The 14,850-nt window shown below is 43.3% G+C and overlaps 1 protein-coding gene across 2 annotated transcripts in view; it reads left to right on the plus strand.

The window, feature by feature from the left end:
* The window catches only part of PLCE1 (phospholipase C epsilon 1), a 319,088-nt gene that overhangs the window by 135,937 nt on the left and 168,301 nt on the right, over nt 1–14,850 (plus strand). For both annotated transcript variants that reach the window (XM_046026766.1, XM_046026767.1), the window contains exon 3: nt 3,829–4,117. In XM_046026766.1, the coding sequence (XP_045882722.1) occupies nt 3,829–4,117 (289 nt within the window). The remainder of the gene's footprint in view (nt 1–3,828; nt 4,118–14,850) is intronic.

Below are 14,850 nucleotides of genomic sequence, written 5' to 3' on the forward strand. Positions count from 1 at the left end.
GAGGACATGTTGGGAGAACTCGCTACATGTTGAGGAAGCTCAGTTATTGTATATAGCTACAGCCATGTTCATATCCCATTAAGGCACGGGTCACACACTTATTTACTAAGAGTGACGAGATACTGGGAATATGTGACCACTAGAGAGAAGTGGGGACTGGTATCAACTGAAGAACTCATGCCCCAGGCAGCAGGGAAAGGTCTAGCTATTTGACACCACATGGGAATGAGAATGTTCAGTGTTGCCAGATTGTTCCAGATTTTAGGAAATGCTGTAACTTCAAATGTGTATGTAAATTTTCCTGATTTTATTTTATTTTTTTAAAGATTTATTTATGTATTTAAGTAACTTTTACATCCAATGTGGGGCACAAATCACGACCCCAAGATCAAGAGTCACATGCTCTACCAACTGAGCCAGCCAGGTGCCCCCACTGTCTTGATTTTAAAACACTGTGTGTCCGATCAAACAGGTCTTCTAACAGTGACCCATGGCCAGCCAGTATGTCACTCCCCTACATGAGGCACTGGTTGGCACATCTCTGTTGCATTATACCTGTCCTGAAGGCCCATGGAGGAAGGGGAGCCACGGAATAAGGCAAAGATGGAGCAGTAAGATAATGAGAGACAGGACTTGACGAAAGACGGATGACTGTCTATTTCAGAGATTTCACAGAGGTCAAGGAAAAGAGAATACAAGAAAAGGCCACTTGATTCAAGTAAATTATTTGCTACAACACTACGTTCACAGAATGTGTTCTTAAAAAGGAAGGAAGGAAGGATGGAGGGAAGGAGGAAGGAAGAAAGAAAAAGAAATCCATGGTAAAGTAACAGAAATACTCCAAACACTCAGTTAAACAAAATAAAATGGATTTCTTTACTCTGATGTTTTTCATTGTCTTTAATATCCTTTTTTTTTTAAGATTTTATTTATTTGACAGAGAGATCACAAGCAGGCAGAGAGGCAGGCTGAGAGAGAGGAGGAAGCAGGCGCCCTGCTGAGCGGAGAGCACAATGTGGGGCTAGATCCCAGGACCCTGAGATCATGACCTGAGCCAAAGGTAGAGGCTTAACCCACTGAGCCACCCAGGCGCCCCTGTCCTTAATATCCTAATATGCAATGTAAATCTTCAAAAGGAGAAGTGGATGCTAAGTGTTTCAGTGATCAAGGAGTCCTTATTTCCTCCAATCCCTCTAGATCTAATGATTTGAGGAAAACATTTATGGGAAGCAGGATGAGAGACTGAATGAACCATTGGGGATCTCTGAAGGAGTGATGTGGAAACTGGAATGCATAAGGTAACAAGTGAGCAATGGAGCAGCTTGGCGTGTAAAGAAAGTAGGTGATAGGTAAACGCATTAGTGACTAAGAACCATCAGCATACTAATCTTCGTAAAATAAAACCCTTTTAGCATCATTCCTCTAATAAAAATAAATAAACCAAAAAAAGTGAAGGTTTCCCTACCTCTGATGGATTAAACCTCGTTGCCTGACATTTGAGGCTCTCCTTTATCAGGCCAGCTGACCTTTCTGGTTTTCCAGTTATGCCTTACACTCATTCTCTGCTCTAAATACCCTGCTTTGCTCACTGTCCTTAGGGCATTTTCTGTTTTCCAGCCTCTTCACCCTTGCTTACAATGTGATTTGCCTCCCCCAGCTGCTCTGATCAGAGCCGTGCCTGTTTTCCAAGGCACAGCTTAAATCTGCTTTCCTCAGAATCCCTCTTTAGCCATCAAACCTCACAGTGGATTCTTTTCTCTGAACTTCTAGAGCATTTAAACTTCTTAAGGATTCATTTGAGACTTAGTGTTTTGGACATTGCCTCTATGATTCGGAACTGAAAGAGGAAAGGCATGTCCTGAGTTTTGCAACTCTCAACCCCTGTTTGCCCTTGCAATACACCCAAATAAGGTAGGATGATATTATCCAGCAGCACATAGGAGCAAGGGTAAAACCCCATCACGGTGAATTTCACAGACTGTGCTTTGTTGTTATACAAGCACCTGCTATTCCTTGAGGATGGAAGAATCCACTCTCTGCTTGCCCAATAGTAATGGGTGTCATTTGAAAACCCTAGGTTGAGCACTTTACATGTATGGTCTTGGTGAATCCCACAAAGTCCCTAAGAAGGGGCATTAGTATCCCCACTTTACAGAAGAGTAAGCTTCCTCTAAGTATTCAAGTCAGCTTGTTCATGTTTATGACCCTCTCTTTAGCTGGTCCACGCAGAGCCAGCCATACAACCCACATACTTGACCCCAAGGCCTGGGCTCTTTCTGTCCCAGCACAACATCTGCCTGGCCACACTGGCCACAAGAAATTTAATGACAGATAATTAAAGCTCAAAATTCACACTTTTCCTTCAAGTGGCAAGTATCTACCAGTTGGGTATGGAAGGCAGAGTAGAAATCTAGTTAGAGTCAGTGCAGTTTGAATATCAGCGGTGTTCTAGGAACATTCTAGGGTCTCCTAAGAACCTAGCAGAGCTCAGTAGGTGTCCCCTTGAGAGCCGGTGGGTCCTGGTTAAAGTGAGCTTTGGAGTGTGCAACATCACAGGGGTGCATGCACAGCCTGGAGGACACGTGAGGGTCTTTTCTTGCTTGGGTACTCCTTGATGTCACTAGAGGGACTGACCTCCATTTTCACCCTACTGTGAACTCTTTGCTTATCTGTCTGTCTCCCTTACTAGGCTTTGAACTCTCTGCTGGGGAAAAGCTATCTTATTTACCCAGACCTGACACATAACTGGTATATAAATACAAAATAGCCACTTGTCGATTTGATGAATGAATGACAAGGCAAGGTGCTTAAGGTGGAGACAACACAATAGAGTAAACTTTTATTCTACTATCAGAAAACTAAATTAAGTCATCCATGTTGTATTTCTTCCCTGTTGTTTACATACTATCCAGAAGTCTCAGGCTTCCCAGAGACCTTCGCAATCCCAGACCCTCCCTCGAAGACTGTCAAACCTCATAATTTTCAGGCCCCATCTTCTAAATTAGATTGTGCAGCTTTTCAGCACCGGAGGTGTGTGCCCCTCTTGGTGCCTGCCCCCCATCTTTCAGTGCACTGCCTCCCACAGAGCGGGATCTGTATAAACACATGCCAGCAACTGGATTGGAATTATGGGTGGGAACTGGTGCTAACTGTACTGTTTCCTTAAGATAATTCTTGGTGAATTCAGATGATAAGGGGGAAAGGAAATCAGGATGGTGACAGAGACAGAGCAAGAAGGATAGGCAGGATCTGTCAACTCATTGGAGGTGGAAGGTAAGACAGGATGAAGAGGCAAAAGGATTCAAACAAAGACTTTGAGCCAAACGGATGGATTGAAGGTTTATGCCCAAGAGGGAAATATAGAACTTCTTCCCCTGACCTTCTCATCCTCGAAGTAGTTTGAGCATGGAGAAAAGATTCCTCATGAATGTCAGGCTCAAGTGTTCCTTGGAGACAGACAGACCTGGGACAGTCAGGCACTCAGGAGAGTCCAAAAAGACAAAAAGTGAAGGTTTGACTTTGTCACTCTGCTAGGGAGGAGGAGGAGAAATTTGAGCTGAATATATTTTTGGTTGGAACAACTTGTAAATGCTCTGTTTGATAGCAGGGTTGTTTGAATGGCCGATTTCATAACTGCACATAGCTTTTCCAAATAAATGGTGTCTGTAGAATGTTCAGGTTAATGCATGAGTCCAGTGCTCAAGAGTGTTTGCGCTTAGAGCAACTGAGCCTTCTTTCTTCATAAGTCATCCTGGCATTTTGTCAACAAACTAATTTGCTTTTCTAAGAAACTAGATTAATACTTCCTGTACTCTGTGCTATTCACAGATCTACAATGCAGTGAGAAGCAGAGAAGAAATAGGAAATACAATTGAATCTCTTCTCCATGTCTTCACAAAGCTCCCGGCCTCCGAGGCAGCCCATGAAAGGATTAGCGTTGGTCCATGCTTAAAACAGTGTGTCCAAGACACCATATGTGAGTACCGGGCCACCCTCCAGAGAACGTCCATATCTCAGTACATCACGGGCTCTCTCCTAGAAGCAACCACATCTTTGGGAGCAAGAAGTGGCCTACTCAATAATTTTGGAGGATCCACGGGACGAATGATGCTAAAAGGTAATGTCTGAAATGTCACTTTTAACTTTTCATCTTTCAGTGCAGAAAAGAATCTAAGTTAACACTTATGCATCTCCTGGTGGAAACTTGGGTTTACTTATTGGCAATTTTAAATAAGGGTTGCCACTTTAGTAAATTATAAAAAAATATATATAGTCCATTATCAAAATCCTTTAAGGTATAAACATTCCAAATACTAAGCATTAAGATTTTGACATTTCTTTTTCAAAAGAAATAAATGGTTATAAGACTATCTTTAATTTTAAAAAAAAATATTCAGGGGTTGCTTGGGTGGCTCAGTGGGTTAAAGCCTCTGCCTTTGGCTCAGGTCATGATCTCGGGGTCCTGGGATTGAGCCCCACATCGGGCTCTCTACTCAGCAGGGAGCCTGCTTCCTCCTCTCTCTCTGCCTGCTTGTGATTTCTGTCGTCAAATAAATAAATAAAATCTTTAAAAAAATAAATAAAATATTATAAAGTATTCAGACAGAGGTTTTCTCCTAGTGGTAGTGGTCTATGACAGATGTCAGTTACTGTGATGAGAGTCTTGTGAACAAGTGTGAACATGTGGTTCCAGTGAAAACCAACACTGATATGCAACAGAGCAAAATGCAGTTCTTCTTACAACACAGCATCAGTAGGTTCATGTCAACCAGAAAAGCTAAAGGCCATCTTCAATGACTCCCATCTTAAAAAGCAGGTCAGTTAGGCATCCCGCTAAAAAATGAAAGGCAATGGAAAATGGAGTCCCTGAGCACCAGAACTTCCCAGCTACTTCCCACGAGTAGCAGAGAAGCAGGTCAGAAATGGCAGTGCACCAAAGAACCTTGGAGAGTTGTGCACTGCACAGCTGTCACAACCCACCTGGCAGCCTTCCCTGGCAGGAAGCTGCCAGCCAGACAGGGACCATGCAGAGCAATGTTCCACTGCCTGGGGGCTGCCAAGATCTTGATCTGACATCCGGCCATTTCTCTCAAGGAGAGCAGCTCTTGTCCCTCCACAGCAAGCCCCAGACCGGTAGCTAGCAGGCCAGTGACCTCCTCCCCCTCCCCACAACACACACCCTGGGCAGGCCCAAGAGGAAGTACACACCTCCCTGGGTACTATGTGGGTACCATGTGGGTACCAAGTTGGTGTTGGTTTGTTTTCTAGAGTCATTTTAACTTTTGCAGCTTGGTGATAAAGAATGAATGAAGGAAAACACAAGGTGTGGGGACACTCATCCAAGAGACCAAAGTGTTTCCTATGTTTATCATTTATTCAGCATATGTTTTCTGAGTCCCTACTGGATGCTTGGTGCTGGGCAGGGAACAAAGCACAGTTCCTGCAGTCATGAAGCTGGTAGGCTCTAGGTGGTAAGCAGTTTCCCCCATGCACAGGACTCAGGATTTCTCTACCCTGTTGTGATTCCTGGTGACTACCAACCTTCCATTCTCCATCCATGCTCTTCCTGGGAAGCTGGGCTGAGATTGGCATGTGGAGTTATTGTTGCTTTAAGGCTTGTGACTCTGAAAACCTCGTCCTATGAGTTGGTCAACTTGTGTTTGTCAGAGACCCCATCCATGCCCAGCCATGTTTAGGTATATGGGTGATTTTTTTTAAGATTTTATTTATTTCTTTATTTGAGATAGAGATAGAGAGGGAGAATGAGCAGGGAGGAGGGGTAGAAGGAGAGGGAGAAGCAGGCTTGCCACCGAACAGGGAGTCTGATGTGGGCTCTATCCCAGGACCCTGAGTTCATAACCTGAGCCGAAGGCAGACACTTAACCGAGTGACCACACCCACATGCTTCAGAAATTCTTATGAAGTGCAAGTCAATTTAGTTGCCTTTAGGTTGTTTATGAGCCTAATGAGGAGGCCAGACTTGTGTGCACCAAGTATTTGAAGAATACTTCAGAGAGTCTTAATAAGTGCTAAATAATGTGAAAGAGGCTTTAATAGTTCAAAGAGTTTAGAGAGGGAGTTAATGTTCTTTGTGACAAATGACCTGGCCCAAAGCATGAGACCTCAAACAAACAAACAAAAGTCCTGAAAGCCACTTTCTTTCTTCTCCATTAATTGCAAAGGGAGGGATCTCTAGGCTCCCTGACCAAGGCAGCTGCCTCCAGACCTACACAGACCTTTGGGGAGAAAAAAGGAGGCTGTTCATTAGCATGTCTTTTGCCCTGATAGTAACTTGATCTCAATTGCTATTTCTACTTCCCTGTTCAGATCTTAACTTTTTTTTTTTTAAGATTTATTTGTTTATTTTAGAGATATGGGGAGGAAAGGGCCAAGGGAGAGGGAGAGAGAGTGCAAGCAGACTGTGCACTGAGCCTGGAGCCCAGCACCAGGCTCAATCTCACGATCCTGAGATCACAACCTGAGCCGAAGCCAAGAGTCAGACACTTAACTGACTGCACCCCCCGGCGCCCCCAGATCAGAACTTTTTGATCAACAGTCCCAGCTCAGAGATTCACTGGACCATCGGCTAATGTGTTATCTTTAAATTGGCGATTTATGCAAGACTTGGGATTTTCTTTAACTTTCTGTTTTGTAGCTCTCTGATGGTTATTGACATCCCTCTGTAAGTAACTTCTGCTGAACAATACAGTTAGCTGGCTGGCTTCTGCTCCAGGCTTACTTCTGTAGCTCTGACTTGTTCTCTTGGAAAACTTTTCTGACTTCAGTGCCCTCTCCCACGAGGTCTTCAATGTCTGTATGTGCCGTAGTGAACCATATGTTTCTTTAACATGCAGTGGAAGAAAATACATCCCAAAAACCATACAGGTATTCAGAATCATAGAAGGTTTATAGAATCTATAGGTTCAGCCTATTGACTAGTTGGGTCTTGAACTCTGTTGGCCATATACTCCAGCAAGGGGTCCGGAGGACGTGCTGGCACTGTGACCTGGTTGTCGACTTCTGTCACTGTTCACTGCGTGTCCTGTGGCATTGAGTTGGTCGATGGCTTTCAGCTCTGTATTGCTAATGAAAATCACTAGGAAGTATATAGCACAGGCTCAGTCCCCATTTTATAAATAACTTGTATTCCAAAAGTTCATTTCTCAGGGACTGTGTGGAACAGAGCATACTTTCCTAGAGACATAGTATTAAACATTGTGATTTGGTTGACTCTCGTCCTCAAAAACCTCTTTAACCCACCAAAGGGTTGAAATCTATATACTTTGTTGGGAAACGTTTTCTCTTTAGTCTCTTCAAACACTGTTATTGGAATACTGAGAATCAGCCTCCAAAGAAAAAGCAATACAAATGAGTTAAAAGACACTTCCTGCTTAAGGGAAATAAGTTTAATCAAGGGGAACAGAGTTAAATTGAAACTTTTATGAAGATTTTGAAAAGAACTTCCGGCCATTTTGGAGATTTTAGATGTTGGCACCTAGTTCTCTTGTATGGTCAATCACGTTTCAAAACTCATACTGATGTAGAAGAATCAGAAAATTATTATCTCAGTAGTTCCCCCCCCCTTTTTTTAAATATTTTATTTATTTGATAGAGAGAGAGATCACAAGTAGGCAGAGAGGCAGGCAGAGAGAGAGGGAAGAAACAGGCTCCCCACTGAGCAGAGAGCCCAATGTGGGGCTCGATCCCAGGACCCTGGGATCATGACCTGAGCCGAAGGCAGAGGCTTTAACCCACTGAGCCACCCAGGCGCCCCCCCCTTTTTAATGGAGGCTTATAAATGGAGAGAAGAAGGGAAGAGAGGCCAGGCAGGGTTTAATTTTTTTCCCCCCAGAGGGAAAGGGTAAGAAAGAGATTAAAAAAGAATGACTTCTCCCATGAGAGAGTGCATGTTTGAAATAGATTAAAGGGAGTTGGGAAAGGTAGAGAAAAAGACAAGTACTGTTTGCTTTCATTTTTTTTTTCCAAAGATTTAATGTATTTATTTGACAGAGAGAGACACAGTGAAAGAGGGAACACAAGCAGGGGGAGTGGGAGAGGGAGAAGCAGACTGCCCTGTTGAGCAGGAATCCTGATGCGGGGTTCAATCCCAGGGCCCTGGGACCAAGACCCAAGCCGAAAGCAGATGCTTAACAACTGAGCTACCCAGGGGCCCCTTGATTCCATTTATACGAGGCACCCAGAACAGTCAGCATCATAGAGACTATGGCTGGTGGGGGACAGGGAACGGGGAGTCATTGTTAATGAGTATAGAGTTTCTGTTTTACAAGATGAAGAGTTCTGTACAACAGTGTGAATGTATCTAATGCCACTAAAATAGACACTTAAAAGTGGTTAAGATGCTACATTTTGTATGTATTTAAACCCCCCCCCCCACCTGCCATAAAAGAAGAATAAAAACTTTGTAGAAGAGGAAGAAGCTGTTATGTAGGTCTTTGGTCCTAGGTTTATTATGATGTTAGAATCCAGGTTGTGGAAAAAGAAATATGAAAACAGACAGCTCTTCATGTGAACTTCCAAAGGGGGCACAAGTCGGCTCGTGTTGTGGAAGTGGTTGTGATTACAAGACGAGGGTTGGAGCTGCCTACAGTAGGTGAGAATAGGAAGAGAAAATGTCCAGTCAGTTGTTCAGGAGTAACAAGGCATTCATAAGTCAGGAACTGGGGACTCAAGCTTGATTGGCCAGAGTTCTGCAGCCTTGCTGCTTTACCACAGACCACAGAATTCTGCTGACTCTTTAGTATCTCACTGAGCTTCTACACCTCTGATGGTACAGGTGACTTCAGAAAGACAGCTGGCAATCAGGATATAAAGATTCCTGGTTTTCTGCCTTCAGAACCACCGAGGATGGTCTGTCTACAAAGTAGAAAGTTTGCCAAATAACAAGAAACATTTCCTGATACGAAGCATTGATTAACAAGGGTGTGCCCTGGATTACAAAGGTGTGGTTTCTCAAAATGGGAAATGGAGCATTTACACCATCTAATTCCAGTCTGTGTCCCTTTCTCCCCGTCCCCATTTACCTTGCTAGAATCTCAGGATCAACTCCCAATAGCAGTGATGGCCACAAGAATTATCGACATCAATAATCAGGAGGTTTTCTAAACCCATTGCCTGCTTTTGTTTTCTTTTTTTCCAACGTCCTCTCTACTGAAAATTACAAGGCTGAGATAAAATAAAAAGGGAGAGAAAAAAAGTGAGATTGCTGATATTAATGTAAAACACTGATAGTAAAATTAGAAAAAATCGGTGGTAAGGGAAAGGATTTTTCATTCAAAGGCAGCTAAGTGTTTTCAAATATGCATATTGTATCAGCCAATATAATAAATTTGGTACATTAAATTCAATTTTTCCTTCTCAAGCTGTTGCTAAGTAAGTTTGTAAATTAAAGGATTAAGTATTTGCATAAAACCGGACAAAGCTTGTTCATATTTGAATTATGTAGCAGAAAGAACACTCCACTCTTCATGTTAACCAGTTTGAGTGTGTGTGTATGTATCTGTAAAAAATATCTTAAAGGTATGGGTCATATGTGGAGTGTAAATAGAAAATTAACATGAAAACAAAAAGTGCCCTACATATTTAATATTCTTATTGAAAGTAGATAGTATTTTGTTTCTGATAGAAATGTCTAATAGATTTTTCTTTTATTATAATAAGGATATTCTATTTGTGTATTTTTCTAAAATTAATACCTTCAAGGATAAAAACAAGAAGTTGTAATAAGAACACACACACATATTAGAACTATATGACTATACCTCATAAATAATTCAGTTTATAAAGGCTGTCTTCATTGACTTCCTCATAATCAAAACAATTACTCTTTACGTGCCTAGCCAGCAGTGGAAGGCATATGCATACTTCTAATTCCCAGATTTAAGTTTATTTAAAGAAATCCTCTGACTTACTAGTTTTGTGGGTTTGAAATTGTTTTCTTGGTGGTTAAAAGTATGCTTTATGTAATTTGGGGTATGTTTCTGTACCAGTTAATCAACTAGAAAGTATTCGTTTACTGTGGCCCAGTGCTATGTCACCTCTGGGAAGAATGTAAGGGATTACATCTGGAAATCTTCAACTTGAACAACACTATTTCTCACTCCAGCGAAAATGTAATATTAGGTTTTAGGTCTACTGAGGTAGCTCTTACTACCCGCCAAGAGATTTATGAAGTGCTGGGCTGCACAACTGTTGGTAGGTTCTGTAGCTCATGGGGTCAGTAAGTCTGGTGGGTAAAGGACAAAGCCCTGCGCCTTGGGTCCACAGTAGTCAGGTGTCATCCAGGACTGTGACACTAGGCCTGAGTGTGACCCAGGAATGTGACTCCATGTCTAGGTGTGACCTAAACATGCTCAGATGTGACCGAAGACTATGACTCCACACCCAATGGTAGCCTCAGAGTAAATTACAGCATGTGACCAAGCATGTCACTCCGTGGCCAGGTGTACCTGAGGACTCTGTCTCTGCACCCTTGCTCATAACCAGGGGGTGCTTCCAAAGTACCAGAGGAGGGTGAAGTCACATACCTCACATGTAACAGGAGACATGATGCTTCTGTCGCCAAAACAATGATCTATATTTTGAAGGGGAAGAAGGGTCAGGCAAAGGAATTATATTTTTTTTAGTTTTTTTCAAGATGACACCCCCTTTCTGTGATCACTGACATTTTAAACTCCTCCATTTGTAAAGAGAAAATTGAGCATAAGTGTGGGTCAAGTTGGGTAGAATTACAGTGGCACTACTGGTTAACATTTTCTTAGTCCTTGCTGGGTAGCAGGTATTGCTCTGAGGGCTTTGCCTCTGTGATTGCATTGAAAGCCATTATTCCATGGTCCAATGAAGGAGGTACTATTTGCTAATGAGGAGACTGAGGCCCAGAGACATTAAGAATCTCACCCTTGGGTATGCAGATAGTCAGGAGTGGTGTTGAGTGTTTGAATCTAGGCAGCAGGTTGAGTCCATACCATGTTCCAGGTACTGCAGCAAGCCCTCCTTCTGTATTATTTCATTTAGTCCTTATTGTGGGTTGATTTGTGGACCCCAAAAGAGATATGTAGAAGTCCTAACCCCTAGTACCTATGAATGTGACCTGATTTGGAAATAGGGCCTTTGAAGATGTATTCAAGTGAAGATGAGGTCATTTTCAGTGAGAGTGAGCCCCAAACCCAGCAGCTGGCTTACCCTGTTTGAGGAAGAGAAGAGACATAGAAGCAGACCCACTGTGGTGAGTACGATGTGGTGATGGAGGCAGAGATGGGAGGGGATCACCCACAAGCCACAGAATGTCACAGAGTGCCAGAAGCTTCCCACCAGAAGCTGGGAAGAGGCAAGGGAGGATTCTAACTAGAGTCTTAAAGGAGGCATGGCCCTGATAACACATTGAGTCTCAATGTCCAGCCTCTACAACTGGGAGAAGACAGATTTCTATTGTTAGCAGCCATTCCAATCGTGGTAACTTGTTACAGCAGCACCAGGAAACTAAGAGAGTCCCCCTTTTTTTTTTTTTTAAGATTTTATTTATTTATTTGACAGATAGAGATCACAGGTAGGCAGAGAGGCAGGCAGAGAGAAAGAGGGAAGCAGGCCCCCTGCCGAGCAGAGAGCCGGATGCAGGGCTGGATCCCAGGACCCTGAGACAATGACCTGAGCCGAAGGCAGAGGCCCAACCCACTGAGCCACCCAGGTGCCCCTAAGAGAGTCCTTCTGACAGTCTTGTTAGGAGGAAATTATTAACCCCAGGAACCTGAGGCTCAGACAGGTTACGTGACTTGCCCAAGGTCGCACAGAGAGTAGGTATGTGCAGCCAACCTAGACCAAGCTTCTCCAAGGCTCATGGTCACTGCTATGATGGCAACATGTTTGCAGCTCCCCAGCAGCAATGTCTATCTCCACCTCGTTTTAGTTGTTTGGGGTTTTTTCTAGTCATGAGCTCTGACGCTCATCCTCCTCCCATACACATTTTGCCTGGTACAGGACCCGGCACGGAATAGGTTTTCAGGGGGCTGTATTTCATGATAAAAAGCTTGGATTTTACCTTGTGAGTAATGAAAGACACTGAAGGGTTCTAAGGAAGGATGTGATTTGATCAGATTGGGTTTTTAGAAAGAGCCATATGGCATAAACCTTCGTGGAATCAAGTGGCAGGTGTGTTCACAGAATCAAGAAACATGTAGTCAGGGGCGCCTGGGTGGCTCAGTGGTTTAAGCCGCTGCCTTCGGCTCGGGTCATGATCTCAGGGTCCTGGGATCGAGTCCCACATCCGGCTCTCTGCTCTGAAGGGAGCCTGCTTCCCTCTCACTCTCTCTGCCTGCCTCTCTGCCTACTTGTGATCTCTCTCTGTCAAATAAATAAATAAAATCTTTAAAAAAAAAAAAAAGAAACATGTAGTCATTGCTATTTTATAACATTTAATTGAATGAGATAATTTTATTTTTTTATATTTTTAAAGATCCGATTTATTTATTTGAAAGAGAGTGAGATCACGGAAGGAGAGGGAAAGGCAGAAGCAGACCTGCCACTGAGCACAGAGCCTGATGTGGGGCTCGATCCCAGGACCCTGAGATCATGGCCTGAGATGAAGGCAGATGCTTAACACACTGAGCCACCCAGGCACCCTTGAATGAGATAATTTTAGAACCAAAAAAAGAAAATACTAATTTACACTGTAGGTTGTACAAATATATATAGCTCATACAAATAAAAATGCAGATACATTCAGGAAGTTTTTGAATTGTCACAAAAGCCATTTTCATCATCTCAGTAAACCATTCTCAGCACCAGGGCCCTGGAATGGTTGTAGGGCTATATCTGGGGCCTCCCTTACTCCTGTATGAACTCCTCTCCCCTCCTTCCAAGGCACCGTCTGCCTCTGAGGGTCCAGAGCCACCCTGACTATACCAACCCATCCACTCTTCACTCATGGTCCCGTAATAACATAATTGCCTGTTCTTTCTTTAGTGGATCCCAGCAAGGCTTGTGAACAGAGTGACCTGATGGGTTAGAATAGAGATCTGGAGTGTTACTGATGGCGTCAGCTGGGGCGGACTGGGGACAGTGGAAGAGCTGAGAGCGACTGGCAGGGGGAATGGGGCACAAGGTGCAAAGGCATGAGACAGAAAGACGCACAGTATGTTCAGGGAACGACCAAAGCTTGGGAAGTACGGAGGCTGAGCAGGAAGGCATGGGGCTGGGGCAGGGAGGAGAAGATAGGTCTCCAGGGGGCTGTATTTAAAGATAAAGAGCTTGGATTTCACGTTGCAGGGAAGGAGAGAGACACTGAAGGGTACTAACGAAGGGTGTGATTTAATCAAACTGGGTTTTTAGAAAGATCTTTCTGGCTGCAGTAAGGGGTGGGGCTGCAAAGAGTGTCATTTTTTTTTTTTAAGACTTTATTTATTTGACAGACAGAGATCACAAGTTGGCAGAGAGGCAGGCAGAGAGAGTGGGGGGTGGGGGGGAGGCAGGCTCCCTGCTGTGCAGAGAGTCTGACCCGGGGCTCGATCCCAGGATCCTGGGATCATGACCTGAGCCGAAGGCAGAGGCTTTAACCTACTGAGCCACCCAGGCACCCCCAAAGAGTATCATCTTAACCCTGGCATAAGTGTCCAAAATAGAGACTCTTGGGCTTCACCCCCAAACCTACTGGATTAGCCTCTGATACTAAAGGTGAGTGTGCTTGGTGTGGAAGATGGATGGAGGGAGAGGGCAATGAGAACCAGAGGCACTTAGAAGGATATTGCTAAGGCACAGTGCCTGGTAGGATATTGTTGGCACACTTAGCAACTGCTAAAAATTATAAAAGCTCTCCTTCCTCACTCTTTACAGGCTGATACAGCCTCATACCCATGCAATTCAGTTAGGGCACAGCATGCTAGCTGGATTTCAGACCTCTTTTCCACTCGGGTAACCACTTTTGTGCAGTGCACAGACTGTTCACTCTATCAAAAAGTCTGAATCCTGGGGAAGCAGCAGAGAGGCGCAGGTAAGGGGTAGAATTAATAGAATGTGGGTATTGGATGGATATAGTATAGATAAAGAGAGCTGAGCCTAAGATGACCATTAATGTTATCTTTTTAAAAAATCATTTCAAATCCTTCCAATTTGGGGCACCTAGGTAGCTCAGATGGTTGGATGTCTGCCTTCAGCTCAGGTTGTGATCTCAGGGTCCTGGGATGGAGCCCCATGTCAGACTCCCTGCTGAGCCTCTCTTTCTGCCTCTCCCCCTGATTGTGCTCTCTGCCTCTCTCTCTGTCAAATAAATAAATAAAACCTTGAAAAATTTTCTTCCAATTGGTTATTAATAGTTAAAAATTATTAGTATTGTTCGATCATATGCCCACTGCCACCCCATCCCCATCATCACTTCAAGAATTCAGGAAGTTAAGGGTTCATTAAAGGCTAATTATTTAGTATGAGGCTAAAACCTCTAAAATAGGAAACAAATACATTCTTTATGATAAAAAAAAAAAAAGTCCTAACCACTGAATTCAGAAAAGTGATTGGTGAGGAGAGCAACCCCAGATAGCTACTTGGGATCTCCATATTTGAGCTGGTCGTGAAAATGTCAGGTCATGGGTACAGAATCTCAGAATGTCTATGTTTCAGAAATTCATTTGCAAGATAGCTATTTGAAACTCTATACCTAAAGACAAAACAGCAATTGAATTCCAAGCCTTCCCCAAAATAACAAAACTGAACTCCTGAATATTTTAAATGAAAAAATACTAAAAGGCAATTTTTCTATGTTAGTAATTAAATGTCCCCCCCCCCTGAAAACCAAACTAGAACAAAAATTTGTTGTATTTACCCTGAACAAGGTGAGTTTAATTAGAA

Source organism: Meles meles, chromosome 13 (genome assembly GCF_922984935.1).
Source record: "Meles meles chromosome 13, mMelMel3.1 paternal haplotype, whole genome shotgun sequence".
Classification (NCBI taxonomy): domain Eukaryota; kingdom Metazoa; phylum Chordata; class Mammalia; order Carnivora; family Mustelidae; genus Meles; species Meles meles.